Consider the following 24,967-nt stretch of genomic DNA (forward strand, 5'->3'; position numbering starts at 1 on the left):
TTATTATTAATTTTTAAATAAGCCTGTATAGTTTTAATGATTACTCTACAGTTTTATTATAGTTTTTATTTCTGTTTATTCCCATTTGAGTTTGTTATTTTAGTTAATCACGTTAAACTAAATGAAAATGAGAATCCCTGCATTAGCAACTAGATACATTTTTTTTTTTTTTAAATATATATTTTATTTCAGTTAATATTTTCAAGTAACTTTTTTTGTTGTTTTAGTTAACTATAATATAACTATAAAAAAAAAATCAATATAATAAAGCAATAAAAACCATTGTAAAAATTCAAAACTATAATAATGCATCATCTTCACCATCATGTCTACAGTGAGACGATCACACACACACACACACACACACACACACACGTTTACTCACAGTCTCCAGCTGTTTGAAGGTGGTCTCCAGGTTCTGCTGAGCCTTCTTAACGTCACAGAGATGCTGAAAAGAGAAAAGCAGATTCACGGTCAGCATCTCAAAGACGTGTTGTGCATGTTTGAGCAGGTAGATTATGAGAGGTTTAGTTCTCGCTCACGTTCTTGCGCTCCTGTCGCAGCTCCTGCAGGTTTCTGGTGAGCTCCACACAGATGCTCAGCGTCATGCTCTCGGACAGATGCTCTCTCTGAGCTGCGTAATCGTTCAGCTGATTCAGCACGTCCTGAAACGCCTGCTGATTGCTCATCCTGCACAGAGTCAACACCGTCGCCGCTGCATTCAGTTTGTGTTCATTGTGTTTTGAGAACATTATTAAAGACCAGATAACATTCATTGAACATCCTATTAATGTAACTGAAGCACATGTATTCATAACTTTGATAGAACCTTGTCAGAACATTCTGAGAACTTTCCCTGTCAGCTGGGATGTTCCTGAAATTTGGATTCACAAAATGAAATTTGGTTCAGTTTCATTTAACAAAAAAGGTCTGAAAACAAGCAGTTTTGTCAGAAATACTGGAAATATCTGAATTCAGCCCAAAAGCGTTGAGAAGCAGACAGACAGCAGCGAGACGGATCATCAGCGTTTAGTTGAACAATCGACTCACTTTGTGTCCTGATCTTCTTTGACGCCTCGTCTGGAATATTTCTTAGAGAGGTTCCTTCAGGGAAACACACACAAAAGAGGTTAAACCAAGGAGACACATGTTAACCCTGACCACCAGCGGCCTTCAAGAACACAAGATCAAACACCACTTTAACAATTCATTGTGTGCATGAAAAAAATTAAATAAAAATGCTCATCCTGTGTAGAGGGTTCGGCTTTGTGACCTAATTAATATTCATGAGCCAATCCCCTTTACATAAGGGAGTCTATAAAATAAATAAATCTGAGACTGCAGCACAATAGTGAGCAGAAAAAGCCAAGTATATTTTATACACATTTATAATATAATTTACATAGTATGAATTGGGTTTTTTATGAAAAATATTGTTCCCTTTCAAATTTCAGGAGGGGAGTCTCTCGTGTGAGGATGCTGATTTCGGGGGAAACTCCTGATTTATGCTGTTTAAACTCAAACCAGTGTCTTGCCTGAGCTGTTTGGCGTAATTCTGCTCGATCTCAGCTCTCTCTTTCACAAACTTCACGTATCGCTCCAGCAGATCCAGTCCGCTCTGAGTGTGTCTCTCAATCACGTCATGCTGGTCCTGCAAACACACACGATACACAGATTTCTGAGTGTGTGTGTGTGTGTGTGTGTGGTATGTAGGACATTCAGCTCTCAGGATAGGTGTGGTGCATTGAGTGTGTTGCTCTTTCCCCATGTGCAGCTCTCAAACTAGCTTGACAGGTCGCTCTACTTCACAAGTTCTGATGGGTCACGTGACACCTGTGGCTTCAGCAGAAACTCATGCAACTTCTGTTGTTTTTATATGTACTGCTAATCATAAGTATTAGAACCTAACTCTATTAAAATGGTTATGTTAGCGCACACACCATCATGTGTTACACTTAGTTGAGTTTGTATTTAAGCTCTTATTCACTAGACATGCATCTATTTTAACAGGAAGGTGTATAAGCTCACTGATCTGATCTACTTCCTGTTGGTCCAGAAATCATTCCAAAGCCTTGGAGATTAGAAATAGTTTGTCTGGCCTTTACTGCTGCTCAGAGATGACCTGACACCAGTGTTGCCTAAACCAGTTTAACCTGCTGAGTAAAGCCTCAGACACTGAAAGCAAATCAGTGAGGCTGTCACGTGACTTAAAGAAGAAATAATAGGCCTAGTGTAAATATGGGTAAACAAATCAATGTTGTGACATTTTAATCTCTTCATAAACGTTTGTAGCCTACTGCTCTTGCAACTGTCCAAACTAACCCATCACTAAGGATAGTAGAAAACCACTATAATTGGATAAAATAAAGCTTTATTGGTGCATTGGTCCACATGTGAAGCGTTTTTGCGCTGTTTTCCAGTTTCAGTTTGTTGCTTTGATTAGCCTAGTTTTTTTTTACACGCATTTCATTTTCACTTTTGTTTAATGATTTATGATTAGCAGATGAATGATTTAATGATTCATCTGTTAGCGATACTTAGTTTCAATATACACTTTCGTGGTCGCACTGGTTCAATCTACATTACTTGGCATCATACAAATCAGTGTTGTTACATCTTTATCACCACATTTATTAGTACGAACGCGTTCACGAGTGCAGAGTTTTTGCGCGATTTTAGTTTATCTTTTGCACCCAAGAACGCGTCCAGTATTATCAGACACATCGGTTCACATCCTATTAAATATATGCGCTTATGTCGCCATAATATAATTGCGGACAAGTAACCTATACTTTTTCAATCATAAAACGGTTAATCAGTTCATTTAAAAAGATGTCATAATATCCAAAGTGTCAGGGAAGTTGTGGGAGTTTGACTTCACCTGAAGCACCTGTAAAACACACCTGTTTGCTTCTGAAGTCAAGAATAAACTTACCCAAAGATCTGACCCCCAATCCATGATCTCTGCAGATCAGACAGAAAACCACTGCAACCTTCTGTCAAAGAGCGCAGGACATCAAACTCCTCAGTTAAGTGTGTTTGGACTCAGACTCTGTCCATACAGCAGGTGTAGTCCCGTGTGTTTGTGGTGAGGAGGACACACGGTGGTTATCTCTGGGTTTCAGGTGAGATCGGTTGAGGATCTGATCTCGCGATTGAATCACACCTGAGCTCAGGTGCCTTTCAATCACTGGCCGTTTTCATCTGACAGATAGCAACATCTCTAACTGCAAAAATAAAACTCAGATATTTATAATCCGAGTATAATGACAGTCGTGCCGCTTTTCATGAAGCGTCGCGAGTCTTTTGTTTCGAGTCAGTGGCTCGGAGCGCGTGTCAAATCGAGCAAGTCCCGTTTCGAGATGTTTCATAATGTCGATGTTTCTCCGCTGGGGGTGATCTCTATAAACCCGTGAATCACGAGAGGTCATTGACATCCCCCCAGCGGAGAAACATTGAACCAGCTCTATAGTTTTTACCTGATCTCACATCAGTTTCATCAATTTGTACACATTTTAACAAGATATTTGTGTAATTAAAATAATAAGAAGTAGGTAATAGTCTCTTAATAGCCTCTATCTAGAAGCTGTCCATAAAACAAACAAAGCAAGCCATTTTGATTATCATATCAAATATGATAATCAAATTATCATAAGATATTAAAAACCCCATATCATACATACACTTCATATTTAATGGTATTTTATTATTTTTTATTGCATTTGACATAGTATAGTCTACTTTCAATAATACATTCGCAATGGGCTTTAAACGCTGTTTTTATGCATGTTTTAGAGTTTTTGTTGCATTTACACACTTTTGACCAGCAGGCGGCACTTTCGAGCGCTTCGACACAATCAATCATTTTACAAAGCAATTGATTCGAAGCTGTGATTGGCTTCGTTTCTCCCATCACTAGAGCCGTTTCTCAAACAGAAGGATGCATCCTCCGGAGGTCACAGCTTTGATTGGCTTCGTTTCTCCCATCACTAGAGCCGTTTCTCAAACAGAAGGATGCATCCTCTGGAGGTCACAGCTTTGATTGGCTTCGTTTCTCTCATCACTAGAGCCGTTTCTCAAATGAAGGGCTGCATCCTCCGGAGGTCGCATTTGTAGACTGCATCAAGCCTGGTTTATTTTTGTTAACTAAGCATTACATTCGCGAGTCATAAGCATATTACAACAATTTACGCTTAGCTAAGAATAATGGTCAAATTTATAACTATTCATATTCTAAAATAAGATCTTCTTTATGAAGTATGCAGCCTACAGATGTGACCTCCGGAGGATGCAGCCCTCCAATTGAGAAATGGCCATGATGACAGTGGCGTTCCTGAACAGATTTCAAACTGCAACTTAATCGAGGTGGACGAACGACGAACCAATCATAGTCGCCTGATGACTGAATGGACCAATCACAGTCGCCTGAAGACTGAATGGACCAATCACAGTCGCCTGATGACTGAATGGACCAATCACAGTCGCCTGATGACTGAATGGACCAATCACAGTCGCCTGATGACTGAATGGACCAATCACAGTCGCCTGATGACTGAATGGACCAATCACAGTCGCCTGATGACTGAATGGACCAATCACAGTCGCCTGATGACTGAATGGACCAATCACAGTCGCCTGATGACTGAATGGACCAATCACAGTCGCCTGATGACTGAATGGACCAATCACTGTGTTATTGTTAAACCCCTCAGTGATGGATCAGGGAATTCTGACCTCAGGTGAGATTTTCTTTTCTTTCTTTTTGTTTTTGTTTTTGTTTTTGTATTATTATTATTATTATTATTATGACGTTCTTTCTACTTCACTGAAAAAAAATCATTCACTGAATTTACTAACAAATAAACAATTATACATTTAAATAAACAATTTTTGCTGAAAGTTAATAAAAGTATAACTAAATGTGTTTATTTAAATATAGCTAAAATAAATTGATTCAATTTGCAACCACTTACCTTTAAAAAAATTAGTAGCATTTTTTCATTATTTACAGTCATTCTTATGTGTGTCAGGTAAAGGACATAAGAGCTGCGTGATACAGTTGCATTTCTATTGAATCACATCATCACTAAAATATATTCATAACTTTATGGTAGAGATTTGGTGAAATGTGAAACATTCTGTCTCCGGTTACTCCATTCTTGCTTCTTCCAGCCAATCAGAGGCTTGGTCACGAGCAGAACTGGTGTTTAACCGTCTGATTGTGCTCTTTTAGTGCACTCATTTGTTTAGTCTGTTATGTGGTAGTTAGTTTGGGGTGTGTGTTTGATTTTTAATTGTTATTATTACCACATTACTGAGTGCTAATTGCTTTTATATTTCTCATTCAGAATTACAGTGATACATTAAAAAGGTGAGTCTTTCCCAATTAGCATTTGGTTACAGCTGCAATCCTAGTGAACAGCAAACATCTTATTGTTAATGTGACAGACTCCAACACCCATCAGTACCAAACACGACCCCTGGACCAATGAACTGGCAGAGCTGAAGTCACCACACTGTAGTTCATTTTATGAAATGAAGTATAGATTGGTTTTATTATTATTATTATTACAATGATAATTCCGTTCAAATCTAGCTTATTAATGCATCATCACTTGTACTGAAATTACCATGTATTTGGACACTTAAACCATGTTCATAAATGTATACAGGTCATTGCTTTTGATAAATTATTCAAACCAAACTTTTGTTTTAAGGAAAAATGACACGTGCTCAAAACACGACATATGCTCATGGCCGTCTATGTTTTTTTCCCTTTCTTGTTCGGTAGGGCTTTCAATCATAGCAGCAGTCAATTATTTTATCATGTGTAAAAATATCCTGTTAGTTTTGTTTATTTGCTGGGAAAAGACTCAGTGGTATGTCCACATCTTTTGTACTGAAATATGGGAACACTTTCTCTGGAAATCCACCTGTGAAGGTGCACAAACTACTGTTTCTGAAGGGGTCGATGAATCTCAGCTCTCCTCTGTCGAAGTCCAGCTGCAGTCTGATGATACTTGGCCCCTCTTCATAATTAATGTCTTGGACAGGTTTATTACCTTTCTTGTATTTGCCATCTACATTACGAAAACACCAAAAATGTTTTTTTGGATCCATTTTGCAGAGTTTTTTGCGGTTCACTTTTTCGCCCAGCACTCCCAGTGTCCAGTTGCTGTTATCACCCACCTCTACATCCCAGCAGTGCACACCTGAACTGAAGCCCTGTGAGGCCAGTACCCCGTCATGCAGCCTCTCTGGGTTATCAGACACATGAAGTTTCACTTCTACATAATGAACACTAGTGCAGTCCTCTGACACCTGGAGTTTACTGGAGGCTGTGTCTGGATCCAGAGTCACAGGAGCTGAAACACAGATGACTGATGACTGCTGAGCCTTTCATCAAGCAGTACCAATGAACCACTACATGTTTTTGTGTTTTCATCAATATATAGGTACCGTCATGTCTTTCCAAACATGTATGCTGTTATTTTTTCTGTTTCACCCAATAAAAGTGGATGGTGACCAAGAAAAAATAAACACAACACTTCTTTTATGGTACTTTAGGTCCATTCACAGTCAGAAATTGCCATAATTACGAGAGGTCAACATGTGCAAAGCATTCACTTCCTTGTAGAACTTGTAATTACAACTCAGAGTACTCTGAGAGCTCTGACTACAGTGTCACATCACCGGGTTATACTCAAAATGGCAATGGCTTCAGCAGTTGATCAGCTGTTTCATAATATTTCTGAATAATAATGTAGTTCACTATTGTTAATGCCTTAGAATAAACTGAAAATAAACAAAAGACATACAATAATACATCTATTGAGAACTTGCATTACATGGAGTAATTTTGGCGTTAACCGTGGTGGTTCTGAAACCTGTCCCGGAGCCCTGCACATTTTGTATGACTCCCTCATCTATCACACCTGATTCAGATCATCAGCTCATTAGTGGAGACTGCAAGACCTGAAGTGGGTGTGTCAGATACATGGAGACATACAAAATGTGCAGTGCTGGGGGTACTTCATGGAGAGGTTTGAGAACCACTGTCACAACTGATAATTCAATTGATAAATTTGAGCTACAAGTAGAACATCGTGTGTCATTGTGTTATCATCTCATAATTATTGTAATTACAACATGCCCATGGACACTGGATTTTATGGTGTTTTTTGGTCCACGCTGGACCATCTCTGGTCTCCATGAACTGTATGGAAAAGAGCTGAATGATGAATGATCCATTTCAATTCCATTTTGTGTTCCATGGGAAAAAATAAAATAAAAAAATACGGCATACAATCTAAGCAGATGCTATTACTTACGCTGTTCCACAAGGTTCTGCATTCTGGCCCAAGTGGTGAAAATCACTGTCTGAATGGGATAGTGTTGATATTGCTGTAGTTCAGGGGTCGTGTTTGGTACTGATGGGTGTTGGAGTCTGTCACATAAACAATAAGATGTTTGCTGTTCACTAGGATTGCAGCTGTAACCAAATGCTAATTGGGAAAGACTCACCTTTTTAATGTATCATTGTAATTCTGAATGAGAAATATAAAAGCAATTAGCACTCAGTAATGTGGTTGAGCAAACATAATGAACATTGATTATCAGACACATTTGCACCAGATTACAGCTCTCTGATGGACTTTAGTCTCCGGCTTTATGTGTATCATTGAGTATTTGATCTGTACCTGGAGAAATGTGATGTTTTCAGCTTCCATATCCTGCCAAACAGCTGCCATATTCTCAGACAGATCTGATATCAGTTTGGACAGCTTCTCTATTATGGCCTTGAACTTCTGATCTTGCGGTTCCATTTCTTCATGAAAGGATCTGATGTACTTCTCCTCCTCATCTCTAAGAAATTGATGGAGCTTCTCAAATTCCTTCTTAATTTGGTTTTCTGTCATACTGGTGTGTTCCTGAAAAGGTATGAGAAGATTTAACCATTTGTGAACTTGATGTAATCAGTAGTGAAGATTTACAACACTACCCACTTACTGTACCTTGCTGAGCTCAGCCTGTTTCACACAGCTCTCATGGGCTTTATTGAGGTCAGCGAGTGTCGCCTGAAGTCTGTCCATTTGTGTCTTGAGATCCTCCTAGAATCACAGGATAAACTCTTAGTAATGAGCTTAAAAATGCTACAAGTCAGTTAGATCAGATTCCTATCTCCTCGTACCTTAACATTCTCAGCAGCCTCGTCGATAGGAGAACACTTGTGATCTTCATGCTTCTTTGATGTGTAACAGACCACACAGATGGGCTGCTGGTCCTCAAAGCAGAAGAGTTTGAACATCTCTTTATGTTCTGGACAAATGTCTCTCGAAACAGCTGTGGGTTTTCTCTTCTTGAAGGACTCACAGAGCGCTCTGAACGCTAGGCTCTTGGTGGGCTCATCATGAGAGCATTCCTTCCGACAGACCGGACACTGCAGCACGTCCTGAGTCTTCCAGAAACGCTGGAGACATTCCTCACACAAACTGTGGCTACATTTCAGAGTGACCGGTTCAGTGAAGATATCACAACAGATGAGACAGGTCAAATCCTCTTCCAGGAAGGCCAGAGCATCTGCCATGACTGAAGTCAGTTCTCAGTAGAAACACTTAATACTGAAAAAAATTCTGAGAGAGATTGTAAATAAGCAGGCAGTCTCTACATCTAAAACGCTGTAAATTGGACTTTGCACTACTGTTGGAGATATATTGCGAAACCTACTTTATCTTTCCCCCACAGCCCACTCTTTTATTTCTGTTAACTTTCGTTTCCCTTGAAGCTTTAGAAAACAACTCCTCCCTCCAGAATATGTCATTAGCCAAAAACTATACTAAAAGTCCAGGCTGGAGTATTGCAATGCTCTCTTGGCAGGTCTTCCAGCCAGTTCTGTCAAACTTTTACAATTAATCCAGAATACGGCAGCAAGATTAATTTTTAATGAGCCGAAAAGAATGCACGTCACACCTCTGTTTATCAATTTGCACTGGCTACCTATAGCTGCTCGAATATAATTCAAGGCATTAATGTTTGCCTACAAAACCACCTGACTCTGCACCCCTTTACCTAAATTCAGTACTTCAGACGTATGTGTCTCTAGAAGCTTGTGTTCAGCAAGTGAACGTCGATTTATTGTGCCATCCCAAATGTCATGAGTCCGGGTCCTGCGCTTCTCACTCTCACCACAAGAGGTGACCATCTCCCATGCTCCCGGACTCCATTCCCCTAACTCCACACACCTGTCACATATTACACACACCTGTCACATATTACACTCCCAGCTGTTCCCCACTGGCATGGACTATTTATGCACCACACTCCAGCTACTCTGTCTGGTTAAATTGATCGTATTTGCTGTAGTACTGTTTAACTCTGGGGATACATGCATTGTGTTGATTATAGTTGCCGTTTGATGTATCCTGTTTTGTTTTTTGCCTTGTTGGCCTTTTGTTTCGTATTAAAGAGATTCTTACCTGCGTTTGGACCCAGACCTCGTCTTTCCACGGTGCTCTCTCAGTGTTCTGTGACAGTATATAGTACAGGAACTCACTGTTAACATATTAACAGTTTTTTTCAGTAGAGTTTTTACTAAATTTTACAGTTAAAATTAGACTTATTTTTTACGTTGTGTGCAAAAAAAAAAAAGTATTCTCGTAGCGTCTCAAAACTGAAGTTGAGCCACTGATGCCACATGGACTGTTTTACCGATCTCCTTACTACATTTCTGGACCTGGGAACATTTCAGTTGCATTGCTGTCTATGGAGGGTCAGAGAGCGTGCCGATTTAATCAAAAATATCTTAATTTGTGTTCCGAAGATGAACGAATGTCTTACGGGTTTGGAACGACATGAGGGTGAGTAATTAATGACAGAATTTTCATTTTGGGGTGAACTAACCATTTAAAAATATCCTGGCTCTTCCAAGCATTATAATGGCAGTGAAAGGGTGTTGAGATTTTGAAGTTCAATAAAGTTCATCCATCCATCATAAAAGTGCTCCACACAATTCAAACACACATGTGACATTTTACCAACCCACATTTCAGTCACATAATGGTAAAGCTTCTGTAGGCCAGGAGTGGGTTTGCAAATCTGAACACATCTGACGATCAGATTTAGTGATGAGTTTGATTATGACATACAGATACAGTTGTTTGAGCCAAAGTTAAAAATGCATTGTTGTTTATTATGCCCCGTCTAGGGAAGAAGCGCAACATGAAAAGACTAGCACGAACCGAAAGATTTTCAACATGTTTATTGGGAGTTTAAATTCAGGAGCCGACAAGGCCAAAACAACAAACAAAATGTTCTGGTTTCTAAACCTCTACCTTGCGTAACCAAAATAAAATGAAATACAATACAATTCACTACCCTAACTTCCTAACACAAACCCAGAGAATAAAAGTATTCACAAACAAAAGAAAAATGGCGTCAGACTCCCTACTATCCCAATTTAGTATTTACAATGTTTTCAAAACTATTTACAAAGCCAAGCAAAAACCTAGTTTAAAGGGCAATCCAAAAATCTGTGTCAAACAGGCAAATGGGTCAAATAAACCAGTATACAGTACTCACAATCTCACAACTCTCTAAATACATCCTCTCACAAAAACTCTATACAGAACTAACTGCTCAGTTCACAAGATGGCAAAACAATGCTCCTCAGGAAGTGATGTCGTGACTTTTAAAGTTCTGTAGATCAATCAGGAGACAGGAACAATCAGCCTGCAGGAGCCAATCGGATGGCTTTCCCTAGCAGAAACACAGACAGCCCCAACACAGCAGAGAAAACAGAATAACCACAGGGCTGTAACATTGTTCGACAGCATTTTGTTGTTTACATAGCACAATAACAAAACATTAAAATATTTGACATGCCTAACATTAACAACAATCAACTACAACTGAATAATAACAAAAATAATAATGTTAAAAATAGTTATATAGGCCTAATAGGTCTGAAGATAGGACAATAATTAGTCATCAATGAAAGTTCAATGCAGCTTTAAACACTGACTTAAAGGACTCCCAAAACCAAAATATGAACCTTTCATAACCCATAATAGGGGCACTTTAAAAAAGCTAAACTTGATAAACCTTTGATTAAATGAGCCTTTGATTCTTCTCAATTAATTTATACGGTACCATTATCAGCATGCTGAGGTAGATTCAGCTCTGGTCACGTCTGAGTGAATTAATGCGCCGTGCTGCACCAAATGCAGAAAGCTTTGTCAGTTTTTGCTGTGCTGAAGGCTATGATTTCATTGGATAAATATGAGCTAAATGTTTCGATGGCCTTTTTTGATTGAATCTTGCCTACCTATAATGCTGATAAAGTAACACCTATGAGCGCAGCAGTGTTTTGTGTACTGCAGTCCATGTGCTGGCACAGAATGAATTTGTGTTTTCAGTAAGCCCGTCAGCTGTTTTCATTCAGACCAATGTGAAAATCAACCAATATTATTTACACACAGTTGTAAATGTGAATCTATATTAGCCATAAGAGGCTATTATGAACAATTAGGACACTAAGATATATTTATGTGTTTTAAACTAATGTAATAATATAATAATAGATACATTTGACTTTTACTAAACATGGTTTAAAAGCTGACAATTGATCTTTATCTTCTTTTTTTTTGACTTTTTATTTTGTGAAACCTGTGTTTGAACTATAAATAATTTCATTTTACAGTTGAATATGTTACCATAGACATTGCCCTACCCTGCTCAGTCTTCATTTTATTTGTGTAGCTCTTAAAAAAGCCATAATTTAGTTTGAGACTCTTTTACTGGTGTAAATCTTGTGCAAAGTTTGCAAATCTCATGTGTGATATCCATACCCAGCAGGCACACAACGTCATATGACGTTAATATTAGGTTGGATTTAGGTCGCGACGTCAGGTGACCAAAATTCAATGTCAAGCCAACGTCTAATGACAACGTTTATTTGACGTCCAAGACCGACGTCAATTGACGTTGATATTTAGTTGTTTTCAGGTTGTGTTGGGAAGTAACCAAAATCCAACGTCGAGCCAACGTCTAAAGCCAACGTCATATTGACGTCAAATACTGATATACAGTCGTCGGGTATGGCAACCAAAACCCAACGTCGCCTAGACGTCATAATGGTAACGTCCACACAACGTCAGATTCTAACATCATTTGACGTTGTTTTTAGGTTGTGGCATTTAACTAACCAAAATCCAACGTCGAGCCAACGTCTAAAGCCAACGTCATATTGACGTCAAATACTGATATACAGTGGTCAGGTATGGCAACCAAAACCCAACGTCGACTAGACGTCGTAATGGTAACGTCCACACAACGTCAGATTCTAACATCATTTGACGTTGTTTTTAGGTTGTGGCATTAACTAACCAAAATCCAACGTCGAGCCAACGTCTAAAGCCAACGTCATATTGACGTCAAATACTGATATACAGTGGTCAGGTATGGCAACCAAAACCCAACGTCGCCTAGACGTCATAATGGTAACGTCCACACAACGTCAGATTCTAACATCATTTGACGTTGTTTTTAGGTTGTGGAATTAACTAACCAAAATCCAACGTCGAGCCAACGTCTAAAGCCAATGTCATATTGACGTCAAATACTGATATACAGTCGTCGGGTATGGCAACCAAAACCCAACGTCGCCTAGACGTCGTAATGGTAACGTCCACACAACGTCAGATTCTAACATCATTTGACGTTGTTTTTAGGTTGTGGCATTAACTAACCAAAATCCAACGTCGAGTCAACGTCTTAAGCCAACGTCATATTGACGTCAAATACTGATATACAGTCGTCGGGTATGGCAACCAAAACCCAACGTCGTCTAGACGTCATAATGGTAACGTCCACACAACGTCAGATTCTAACATCATTTGACGTTGTTTTTAGGTTGTGGCATTAACTAACCAAAATCCAACGTCGAGCCAACGTCTAAAGCCAACGTCATATTGACGTCAAATACTGATATACAGTGGTCAAGTATGGCAACCAAAACCCAACGTCGCCTAGACGTCATAATGGTAACGTCCACACAACGTCAGATTCTAACATCATTTGACGTTGTTTTTAGGTTGTGGCATTAACTAACCAAAATCCAACGTCGAGCCAACGTCTTAAGCCAACGTCATATTGACGTCAAATACTGATATACAGTCGTCGGGTATGGCAACCAAAACCCAACGTCGCCTAGACGTCATAATGGTAACGTCCACACAACGTCAGATTCTAACATCATTTGACGTTGTTTTTAGGTTGTGGAATTAACTAACCAAAATCCAACGTCGAGCCAACGTCTAAAGCCAACGTTATATTGACGTCAAATACTGATATACAGTCGTCGGGTATGGCAACCAAAACCCAACGTCGACTAGACGTCATAATGGTAACGTCCACACAACGTCAGATTCTAACATCATTTGACGTTGTTTTTAGGTTGTGGCATTAACTAACCAAAATCCAACGTCGAGCCAACGTCTAAAGCCAACGTCATATTGACGTCAAATACTGATATACAGTGGTCAGGTATGGCAACCAAAACCCAACGTCGCCTAGACGTCATAATGGTAACGTCCACACAACGTCAGATTCTAACATCATTTGACGTTGTTTTTAGGTTGTGGCATTAACTAACCAAAATCCAACGTCGAGCCAACGTCTTAAGCCAACGTCATATTGACGTCAAATACTGATATACAGTCGTCGGGTATGGCAACCAAAACCCAACGTCGCCTAGACGTCATAATGGTAACGTCCACACAACGTCAGATTCTAACATCATTTGACGTTGTTTTTAGGTTGTGGCATTAACTAACCAAAATCCAACGTCGAGCCAACGTCTAAAGCCAACGTCATATTGACGTCAAATACTGATATACAGTGGTCAGGTATGGCAACCAAAACCCAACGTCGCCTAGACGTCATAATGGTAACGTCCACACAACGTCAGATTCTAACATCATTTGACGTTGTTTTTAGGTTGTGGCATTAACTAACCAAAATCCAACGTCGAGCCAACGTCTAAAGCCAACGTCATATTGACATCAAATACTGATATACAGTGGTCAGGTATGGCAACCAAAACCCAACGTCGACTAGACGTCGTAATGGTAACGTCCACACAACGTCAGATTCTAACATCATTTGACATTGTTTTTAGGTTGTGGCATTAACTAACCAAAATCCAACGTCGAGCCAACGTCTAAAGCCAACGTCATATTGACGTCAAATACTGATATACAGTCGTCGGGTATGGCAACCAAAACCCAACGTCGCCTAGACGTCGTAATGGTAACGTCCACACAACGTCAGATTCTAACATCATTTGACGTTGTTTTTAGGTTGTGGCATTAACTAACCAAAATCCAACGTCGAGCCAACGTCTAAAGCCAACGTCATATTGACGTCAAATACTGATATACAGTGGTCGGGTATGGCAACCAAAACCCAACGTCGACTAGACGTCATAATGGTAACGTCCACACAACGTCAGATTCTAACATCATTTGACGTTGTTTTTAGGTTGTGGCATTAACTAACTAAAATCCAACGTCGAGCCAACGTCTTAAGCCAACGTCATATTGACTTCAAATACTGATATACAGTCGTCGGGTATGGCAACCAAAACCCAACGTCGCCTAGACGCCATAATGGTAACGTCCACACAACGTCAGATTCTAACATCATTTGACGTTGATCTTCAGTTGTTTTTACGTTGTGGCATTAACTAACCAAAATCCAACGTCAAGCCAACGTCATATTGACGTCAAATACTGATATACAGTCGTCAGGTATGGCAACCAAAACCCAACGTCTCCTAGACGTCATAATGGTAACGTCCACACAACGTCAGATTCTAACATCATTTGACGTTGTTTTTAGGTTGTGGCATTAACTAACCAAAATCCAACGTCGAGCCAACGTCTTAAGCCAACGTCATATTGACGTCAAATACTGATATACAGTCGTCGGGTATGGCAACCAAAACCCAACGTCACCTAGACGTCATAATGGTAACGTCCACACAACGTCAGATTCTAACATCATTTCACGTTGTTTTTAGGTTGTGGCATTAACTAAACAAAATCCAACGTCGCGCCAACTTCATATTGACGTCAAATACTGATATACAGTTGTCAGGTATGGCAACCAAAACCCAACGTCGCCTAGACATCATAATGGTAACGTCCACACAACATCAGATTCTAACATCATTTGACTTTGTTTTTAGGTTGTTACCATATTGACATCAAATACTGATATACAGTCGTAAGGTATGGCATTTCAAAACCCAACGTCACCTAGACGTCATAATGGTAACGTCCACACAACGTCAGATTCTAACATCATTTGACGTTGTTTTTAGGTTGTGGCATTAACTAACCAAATTCCAACGTCGAGCCAATGTCTTAAGCCAACGTCATATTGACGTCAAATACTGAGATACAGTCGTCGGGTATGGCAACCAAAACCCAACGTCGACTAGACGTCATAATGGTAACGTCCACACAACGTCAAATTATAACATCGTTTGACATTGATCTATAGTTAGTATTAGGTTGTGGCATAAAATAACCAAAATCCAACGTCAAGCCAACATCTTAAGCCACGTTCATATTGACGTCAAATACTCATATACAGTCGTCAGGTATGGCAACCAAAACCCAACGTCTCCTAGACGTCATATTGGTAATGCCCACTCAGTGTCAAACTCTAACATCATTAGACGTTGGTCTTTTGTTATTTTTAGGTTGCGGTATTAACTAACTAAAATCCAAAGTCGAGTCAACGTCTCAAGCCAACGTCATATTCATGTCAGTTACTGACATTCAGTTGTTAGGTATGGCGACCAAAACCCAACGTCACGTAGATGTTATAATGGTAATGTACACACAACGTCAAATTCTTACATCATTAGACGTTGATCTTTTGTTAGGTTTAGGTTGTGGCATTAACAAACCAAAATCCAACGTCGAGCCAACATCTTAAGCCGATGTCATATTGACGTCAAATACTGATATAGTCATGAGGTAAAAAAAATAAATAAAAATTTCACAAGAGAACTGTACATTTAATGCTGTTTTTACAGTATTTTTCTGTTATTTTAAATTATTAGCAAAATTCTTTAGAACAACTTCTATAAATTAACAAATGTTATTTTAAGTAGCTATAATGTTATTAATCACAAATTATAGTAGTTCTCATTTTTTAAGACAGGAAAATGGTTGTATTATTTATACTCAATTTTTTTCTGTTGTCTTAAATTGCATATAAATTAATGTAAATTCATACAAATAATCTGTAATATGTAGCTCATTAAAGGTTTATGTCCATAGCTGTTTAGCATTTTTCTTTGTAATTTTAAAGCACATCATATCAGTTTTATATTTAGGTGTTTTTACATTTAAACTCTGCAATTCTGAACACAAATATAGCTGACTTATTTCATTACATCAAAATATGCATAGTCTGTTTTTTAAAGCTGCACTACTCTCCAGGTTGAAACTTTCATGCCTCTGCTCACACACCATCTGATCCAAATAGCTTTGCAATGGAAATTGTGAACAGAGAAAAGTATGCATAATCTTTAAAAGCTCAAACAAAAAAACATTGACTTCACAAACACGTCATACATACATCGAAAAATATTGGTATGCTATCTGATCAGAGTATGCATTTGTTATTTGTGTGAGAGAAACCCTATACCTACTGAGAAATTTGAAATGAGAAAAAAACAAGAGCATAGAGAAAAGGGTCTGAGAGGACTGGAATGCATACATTCCATGCAATGTGTAGAAAACATACATTCAAATATGGAAAATGTAGAATCCTCAATTTGTCAAATGTGCATGTCTGCGTTATAGAAACACCTTGCTGTGAGGTGACTGCATAACCACGGAGTCATTTGCTGTTGCAAGCAATACAGTGATGAAATGAATAAGAGTACATTCATTATCAAAGGCCTCAATTATTGTTGAATTAGTCGCACATCAACATTTACAGTTTACATTTTCCCATACCACGAATGCTGTAACAGCATTGCCACTGCAGTCAACAGTGTAATCTGTAGACAAATGTTGCAATTATGACAGTGTTTGTAGTAAGTGTTACTGTGGACAAAGGAATAAACCTAAACCAACAGGTGGTGTAACACTTACAGCAAAGGGTCAGATATAGAAAATGCCACAGTTGTAGGCACAGCTGCATTTAGGCATAAGAGTTATACAGTTGAGGCAAGGGATTTGTTAAAGTTCAAAAGGGTCATCATTGGTCATGTGAATGTAACTGTAATTTACAAGTATAGCCAGACATGTACACACCTTCTCTGTACTCCTAAACCTAACCCTATTTTAACTATAAATTCATATGGAAATTATAGGTGAATAGTGAATGGCACAGATGTACCTGACCCTGGTTTTGAGCATAAGTGAAAACACAATTTTACCAATTACTTACATGTAACAGCCTAAAAAATAAAAATCAATACATATTTGCTATCTTTTGTTTAAAACATTTTTTTTTTCTACAGTTACAACGTTGTTTGACGTCTCTATGTTGCTTTGTTCGTGATTGGTTAATCTGAATGTCATCCAGGAATCTGACCAATGACAGCAGGGCACGCCTCCTCCCGCTCAGATTTGAATATTGAGCTCAGTCGTTACAGCAGCTCTGTTTATCTGCAGTCCTGCTCCGTTCAGTGCTCTAGGAATGGCTTTCACATGATTGTCGCATATCTGACAGATGAGTTATTATTTTGACCGATTTTGAGTTATGCGGTGTCGATTGAGAACACAGACACAATGGCTATGGACACATAATGGAAACACAGAAGGTAAGTACCTCTTATAAATGTTTTTTTGTTACTGTTAAAGTGATATGATAATCGCGATGACAAAATCTGTTACTGTGTTTTGTTATTATGTTTTAATACTGTCCAGATAAGGCTGTGTGACGATGTCTTGGGCGTGATTAAAAGTGACTCGTTGTTGTTGTTTTTATATTGCGAAATGTAAATATATCCGCGTAGCGTTAGTACTACAAGTTCTGGAGGTTTATGTAATAGATACATATACATGAATGACAGAATAAATAGCGGGAGCTGGACCTTAATATGAGTTAAGTACTGAAGGCCGCCTTTTGCTGATCTTATTTTTAATAACAGAATGAAATAGTAAAAATAACGATATTGTTATTTTATTGTAAAATAAAATGTCTCACTCTGGAACATGAACAACTGACATGTGTTCAACAGAGAGATCATGAAAGCACCTGAAGAATACTGTACAAACCATGCTTTCGGATCCAACTTACTGCTAGCTGCTAAGTGTTTGTATAAAGCTGGTGAGTAGCCAAACTTTCTGTAAGCCTGTCTGTCTCTGTCTCTGTCAGTAAGTCAACAATTACTATTGTTTTATTAAACCTGTTAAATATTTGTGTGTGTGTGTGTGTGTTTTCCCTCTCATGGTCCAGAGGTTTTGGGATTGAAAATCTTCTGCCATATGATCTTCTGTAAAAGTGAGTATTCATAATACTTTAATGATCATGTGCCGTTATATGTGAACATGGGCAAAGCAGGCAAACTCTGCACCAAGGCACCACTCTGATTCAAACTTAATTCTTGAGTTTAGCTCACTCAAAATCAAAACTCCCTCATCATTTTCTAACCCTCATGTCTTTTTTAATCTTCTTTTGTGTTCCACAGAAAAAAAAAGTCAGTTATGCAGGTTGGAAAAGACATAAGTGAGTAAATGATGACATAATTTTCATCATATCCACCTTATTCTTCACATAAAAATGGCCCATTTATAGATTTTATGGGTCTTGCTTCCAGATATTTTTACTTTTTTAGCTGTACAGAACTGCTCGTTTAGGTGCTTGATATTGCAAATTGGTTTGTCATACCATATTATTTTAGTGTATTATCTTAATTATGAACACACTGGTTTGTAATACAAACAGTTTTACTATTTACTGCATGTTGTTATTGTTATTTAAGGCTAATGAACTTGAAGTCTCGCCCATAGGCTTACTTCTGCGTTTAGGAATAAGGTGGATGAAGTATGAAGATACTTGAGTAATTTAATGATCTCCTCAAGTACATTTGTTAGACATCACCCACGTGTGATAGAAAAGCAGTGTAAACAGATTAATAATTTTATTAGTTAAAAATATACAGGTATTAGCATTTTAGCAATTGATAAAAATATTATATTTATTTTTTTAGTGTACTAATTGCCATTTTTTTTACATCTGGGAAAAGTTGTTATTTGTTGCGAATACTCATTTCTTTATTTGTATTTCCTGTAGCTCAAATAGTAGAGCATGGCGCTAGCAACGCCAAGATCATGGGTTCGATTCCCAGGGAAAGCAAGAGCTGATAAAATGTAGAAACTGTAACTTGAATGCAGTGTAAGCCGCTTTGGATAAAAGCGTCTGCTAAATGTAAATGTATTTATAATTACAAGTAGGGTTAACTTGTAACTTGCTCAAGGGTACCTCAAGCCCTGTTTACACTAGTGGGTTTCCTGCCAGGACTGAGACTCGAACCCATGACCTTCAGGCTACGAGTCTGCCTCTCTAACCATTAGGTCACAGCTAAATAATTAAATTAGTCAGAATATCTCAATGTCAAATGTTGTTTAAAGAAAAGGTACATAAATGGAATCCTCCTTTTTAAGGACTTTTCAATAAATCTGTCGTCTTTTTTTTTTTTTTGTATTTTTTTTTTTTATTTAACCCCCAGATGCAGCAAGGATCCAGCTGATTACTTCAGATTTGGAGGACTGCTCTTTATCTACTGTGTCTGTCACTTCTGGTGCAGAATCATGGACCTTTATTTGTATGTTTTGATTTTACTTTTTATTACACTTGTGTAGCTAGTATTCAGGATTAAAATACAATGTAATTTTTTTCCACATATATTATCAGAGCTATATTGGAGCCCAAAAGGGTCAATCGAATATTGATAAAAACACTATAAACCTGATTGGGATAATACAAGCTAAAGTACAGTTCCCTGCACAATCTTTTTCAAAGAAAAAAATTATGATACTAACCCTAATTTTTTCAATTGCTTCTCAAGAATTCCTCTTCAGGAAATTTGTTTACACAAATTTACATCTGAATAATGAAACAGTTTTAAAGAGATACTCCACCCCAAAATGAAAATTTTGTCATTAATCAATTACCACCATGTCGTTCCAAACCCATAAAAGCTTTGTTCGTCTTCTGAACACAATTTAAGATATTTTGGATGAAAACCGGGAGGCTTGTCAATGTCCCATTGACTGCCAAGTACATTACACAGTCAAGGTCCAGAAAAGTATGAAACACATCGCCAGAATACTCCGTCTGCCATCAGTGGTTCAATCATTATGTTATGAAGCGACAAGAATACTGTTTGTGTCAACGTAGCGCCATTTTGGAGATTACGCCCTGGACACAAAATGTGTACACTCTTCTGTATCAGCCTCGACACAGGGATGCGTCTTCTGCGTTGATTTATGCTTTGATTTGAACGCAAACAGCGCATCCCTGTGTCAAGGCTGATACAGAAGAGTGTATGTGTTTTGCGTCCAGGGCATAATCTCCAAAATGGCGCTGTGCTGATGCAGAGGAGATGTTACGGTGCCTAATTGTTGAATAAAGTCATTATTTTTGTTGTATTTCTATATAAAAAGTATTCTCATCGCTTCATAACATTACATAACATATTCTGACAATGTGTTTCATACTTTTCTGGACCTTGACAGTGTAATTTACTTGGCAGTCAATGGGACAGACAGAAGCCTCCCGGGTTTCATCCAAAATATCTTAAATTGTGTTCCGAAGATGAATGAAGCTTTACAGGCTTGGAACGACATGGGGGTAAGTGATTAATGACAATTTTCATTTTGGGGTGGAGTATCCCTTTAAGCCTGGAATACACTACACGACTTTTAAAAATCTGAACAGATTTTTAAATCACCAGGCATCATACACTTACCGATTTTGTAAATAATGACAAAGGAAAGCTGGGCATCATATATAATTAGGCCTGGAATACACTACACGTTTTTTGTCCTGATTTTCTGCCAATTTACAGTCTGGAGAAGTTGACACTAGTTGCCGAAAGTCAGAGCCAATCTGCAGATTTGATAGTTGACCGATTCAACAGAAAATCGTATAGTGTATGATAGTCACAGACTCCGGTTTTTTAGCTTCAGACTCAGATTCTATCCAGTTGGAGGATATCAAAAATGTTTGATATTTTCAGCCGATTTTAGAACGTATATTGTTTCCATTTGTCACGCGTCTCCAAGGCTCATGTTTCTGAGTGAGTTTGTTGTGCTCGGAACAACTTTAAAGTCTGGTAGTGTATGATCCTCGGTCATGTAGTGTATGATGCCCAGTTTTCCTTTGTCACGATTTACAAAGTCAGTATACAGCCAGGTCCATAAATATTGGGACATCGACACAATTCTAACATTTTTGGCTCTATACACCACCACAATGGATTTCAAATGAAACAAACAAGATGTGCTTTAACTGCAGACTGTCAGCTTTAATTTGAGGGTATTTACATCCAAATCAGGTGAACGGTGTAGGAATTACAACAGTTTGCATATGTGCCTCCCACTTGTTAAGGGACCAAAAGTAATGGGACAGAATAATAATCAAATCAAACTTTCACTTTTTAATACTTGGTTGCAAATCCTTTGCAGTCAATTACAGCCTGAAGTCTGGAACGCATAGACATCACCAGACGCTGGGTTTCATCCCTGGTGATGCTCTGCCAGGCCTCTACTGCAACCGTCTTCAGTTCCTGCTTGTTCAGTTTTGTCTTCAGCAAGTGAAATGCATGCTCAATCGGATTCAGGTCAGGTGATTGACTTGGCCATTGCATAACAGTCCACTTCTTTCCCTTCAAAAACTCTTTGGTTGCTTTTGCTTTGCTTTGGGTCATTGTCCATCTGCACAGTGAAGCGCCGTCCAGTGAGTTCTGAAGCATTTGGCTGAATATGAGCAGATAATATTGCCCGAAACACTTCAGAATTCATCCTGCTGCTTTTGTCAGCAGTCATATCATCAATAAATACAAGAGAACCAGTTCCACTGGCAGCCATACATGCCACGCCATGACACTACCACCACCATGCTTCACTGATGAGGTGGTATGCTTAGGATCATGAGCAGTTCCTTTCCTTCTCCATACTCTTCTCTTCCCATCACTCTGGTACAAGTTGATCTTGGTCTCATCTGTCCATAGGATGTTGTTCCAGAACTGTGAAGGCTTTTTTAGATGTCGTTTGGCAAACTCTAATCTGGCCTTCCTGTTTTTGAGGCTCACCAATGGTTTACATCTTGTGGTGAACCCTCTGTATTCACTCTGGTGAAGTCTTCTCTTGATGGTTGACTTTGACACACATACACCTACCTCCTGGAGAGTGTTCTTGATCTGGCCAACTGTTGTGAAGGGTGTTTTCTTCACCAGGGAAAGAATTCTTCGGTCATCCACCACAGTTGTTTTCCGTGGTCTTCCGGGTCTTTTGGTGTTGCTGAGCTCACCGGTGCGTTCCTTCTTTTTAAGAATGTTCCAAACAGTTGTTTTGGCCACGCCTAATGTTTTTGCTATCTCTCTGATGGGTTTGTTTTGTTTTTTCAGCCTAATGATGGCTTGCTTCACTGATAGTGACAGCTCTTTGGATCTCATCTTGACAGTTGACAGCAACAGATTCCAAATGCAAATAGCACACTTGAAATTAACTCTGGACATTTTATCTGCTCATTGTAATTGGGATAGTGAGGGAGTAACACACACCTGGCCATGGAACAGCTGAGAAGCCAATTGTCCCATTACTTTTGGTCCCTTAACAAGTGGGAGGCACATATGCAAACTGTTGTAATTCCTACACCGTTCACCTGATTTGGATGTAAATACCCTCAAATTAAAGCTGACAGTCTGCAGTTAAAGCACATCTTGTTCGTTTCATTTGAAATCCATTGTGGTGGTGTATAGAGCCGAAAATGTTAGAATTGTCGATGTCCCAATATTTAAGGACCTGAATGTATGTATGATGCATAGTGTTTTAAAAATCTGTTCAGATTTGAAAAGTCATGTAGTGTAATCCCGCCTTTAGAATTAATAGTCGTTTGAAACTTGTAGATATTTTGTATTTCTTGTGCTGAGAATATTTAATTCAACTCATTAACTTCTCCTCAAACTGTTCTGTTAATTGGTACAGTATTTTAAATGTTGAAATGTATTTGAAATGTATTTCCTTTCAAATTTGCACTGTTTTACTTCAAAAACTGAATGATTGCATTTTCAGTTTTGTACAGTATATGTAGAGACTTTGTATTTTGTCTTTCAAAATAAAACTTTTAATTTACAATTGTCAGCATCCTTTAACACTATAATTTTTTGTTTTTTAATAACCTGTAAAATAAGAAGTGTTTCTCTGTAGAACGTTTAGACTAGTATTTTACTTTTAGCACTTTATTGAATGCGTTTGATCATAATAATCTAGGAAAATCTGTGAAAGGACAGTGTTCCTCTGTACACGGTTTAGTGATATCACTTTATTTAATTGGTCAGTAAAAAATCCATAAAATAACAGTTTTACACTGTTAAAAAAAAATAAAGAAACGGTCAAATGACTGGCAGTAACGGTTGCCAAACATAAAACTGAAGTAAATAAAAAATGGGACAAACCACGCTCATATTGATGTAATGTGGAATACCATTCATTTGCCTTAAATATGGGATGATTCTATGTTAATGTCAAGCCTTGTTTGCAAATTTGTGCTAATATTGCCAACTTACAAAATAATGACAGACTGCTGATGTTACTGAACTCATAGTGTGAAATATCCAAAAACATTGCTTTTGGTACCATATAAGAGTCATAATTTGCTCAGTCAGTTGTTTGTTCTCTCACTTTTGTGTACATACAACAGACCCAAGTAAATGTTTGAAATTGTGCAATATCAGTTTTGTCTTCAGAAGATAAAAGCATAGCAATTTGGGTGGTCCCATGATCTTCCATCTAGCACCACAGTAGAACCAATGTGACATCTACATTAGATATGACAAACCTAACACAAACTATAACAAGCGGTTCATAATGTGTTATGTATAATTAATTATTTGGACATTTAACTCCTCTTCCTTTTGTATTCACAGGTTGATTACAAATGTGGTAATGGCCAGTTTCGATAGGGATGTAATGCAATGTTTGTCCACTGTTGGAGGCTGACAAAAATCAGGTTGACATCAGAATTTAATGTAAGATTGACGTCAACCTCTAATGTTGGATAGATGTTGCATTTTTCATTCTGACGTCAATCTGACGTTGGGTTCTGACATCAATCTGACGTTGGGTTCTGACGTCAACCTGATTTTCATTTTCAACCAAAATACAACGTCTGTCCAACGTTGGGTTCTGACGTCAATCTGACGTTGGGTTCTGACGTCAACCCGATTTTCATTTTCAACCAAAATACAACGTATGTCCAACGTCGGAGATTGACGTCAATCTGACGTTGGGTTTAGACGTCAACCCGATTTTCATTTTCAACCAAAATACAACGTCTGTCCAACGTTGGGTTCTGACGTCAATGTGACGTTGGGTTCTGACGTCAACCCGATTTTCATTTTCAACCAAAATACAACGTCTGTCCAACGTTGGGTTCTGACGTCAATCTGACGTTGGGTTCTGACGTCAACCCGATTTTCATTTTCAACCAAAATACAACGTCTGTCCAACGTTGGGTTCTGACGTCAATCTGACGTTGGGTTCTGACGTTGGGTTCTGACGTCAACCCGATTTTCATTTTCAACCAAAATACAACGTCTGTCCAACGTCGGAGATTGACGTCAATCTGACGTTGGGTTCTGACATCAATCTGACGTTGGGTTCTGACGTCAACCTGATTTTCATTTTCAACCAAAATACAACGTCTGTCCAAC

At 38.4% G+C, this 24,967-nt stretch overlaps 3 protein-coding genes across 8 annotated transcripts in view; all 3 read right to left on the bottom strand.

Moving 5' to 3' along the window:
- Nucleotides 1-24,967, bottom strand: part of LOC306872949 (uncharacterized protein) — an 819,728-nt gene that overhangs the window by 113,358 nt on the left and 681,403 nt on the right. The gene's annotated exons all lie outside the window — the stretch shown is intronic.
- LOC306872887 (cdc42-interacting protein 4 homolog) overlaps nucleotides 1-24,967 on the bottom strand; it is a 36,108-nt gene that overhangs the window by 7,349 nt on the left and 3,792 nt on the right. The window contains exons 2-10 of one of the 6 annotated variants that reach the window (XM_079421793.1): nucleotides 9,477-9,552; nucleotides 8,192-8,633; nucleotides 8,016-8,111; nucleotides 7,701-7,931; nucleotides 1,536-1,651; nucleotides 1,051-1,104; nucleotides 830-874; nucleotides 543-690; nucleotides 386-448 (exon numbers count right to left, since the gene is read on the bottom strand). In XM_079421793.1, coding sequence (XP_079277919.1) covers nucleotides 386-448; nucleotides 543-690; nucleotides 830-874; nucleotides 1,051-1,104; nucleotides 1,536-1,651; nucleotides 7,701-7,931; nucleotides 8,016-8,111; nucleotides 8,192-8,587 — 1,149 coding nt within the window. In that variant the 5' untranslated portion in view covers nucleotides 8,588-8,633; nucleotides 9,477-9,552. Of the gene's footprint in view, nucleotides 1-385; nucleotides 449-542; nucleotides 691-829; nucleotides 875-1,050; nucleotides 1,105-1,535; nucleotides 1,652-2,935; nucleotides 3,426-7,700; nucleotides 7,932-8,015; nucleotides 8,112-8,191; nucleotides 9,048-9,069; nucleotides 9,208-9,476; nucleotides 9,553-24,967 lie in introns of those variants that run through there. The other 5 variants (XM_079421794.1, XM_079421795.1, XM_079421796.1 and 2 more) reach the window with 5 other exon arrangements.
- On the bottom strand, nucleotides 5,532-7,521 carry LOC306872950 (zinc-binding protein A33-like). Its single transcript, XM_079421909.1, has 2 exons — nucleotides 7,332-7,521; nucleotides 5,532-6,365 (listed from the first exon to the last, which is right to left on the bottom strand). Exons 1-2 carry the CDS (start codon nucleotides 7,351-7,353, stop codon nucleotides 5,845-5,847), a joined length of 543 nt encoding a protein of 180 aa, XP_079278035.1. The 5' UTR covers nucleotides 7,354-7,521; the 3' UTR covers nucleotides 5,532-5,844.

Source organism: Barbus barbus (genome assembly GCF_936440315.1).
Source record: "Barbus barbus genome assembly, chromosome: 7".
Classification (NCBI taxonomy): domain Eukaryota; kingdom Metazoa; phylum Chordata; class Actinopteri; order Cypriniformes; family Cyprinidae; genus Barbus; species Barbus barbus.

What these genes read in the sequence shown, in the direction of transcription:
- LOC306872950 (XM_079421909.1), bottom strand. Translation starts at nt 7,353, where the DNA reads ATGCAGAACCTTGTGGAACAGC. An exon ending in GCAGAACCTTGTGGAACAGC is followed by an intron (nt 6,366 to 7,331) that starts GTAAGTAATAGC and finishes TCTGTGTTTCAG; the next exon opens with CTCCTGTGACTCTGGATCCA.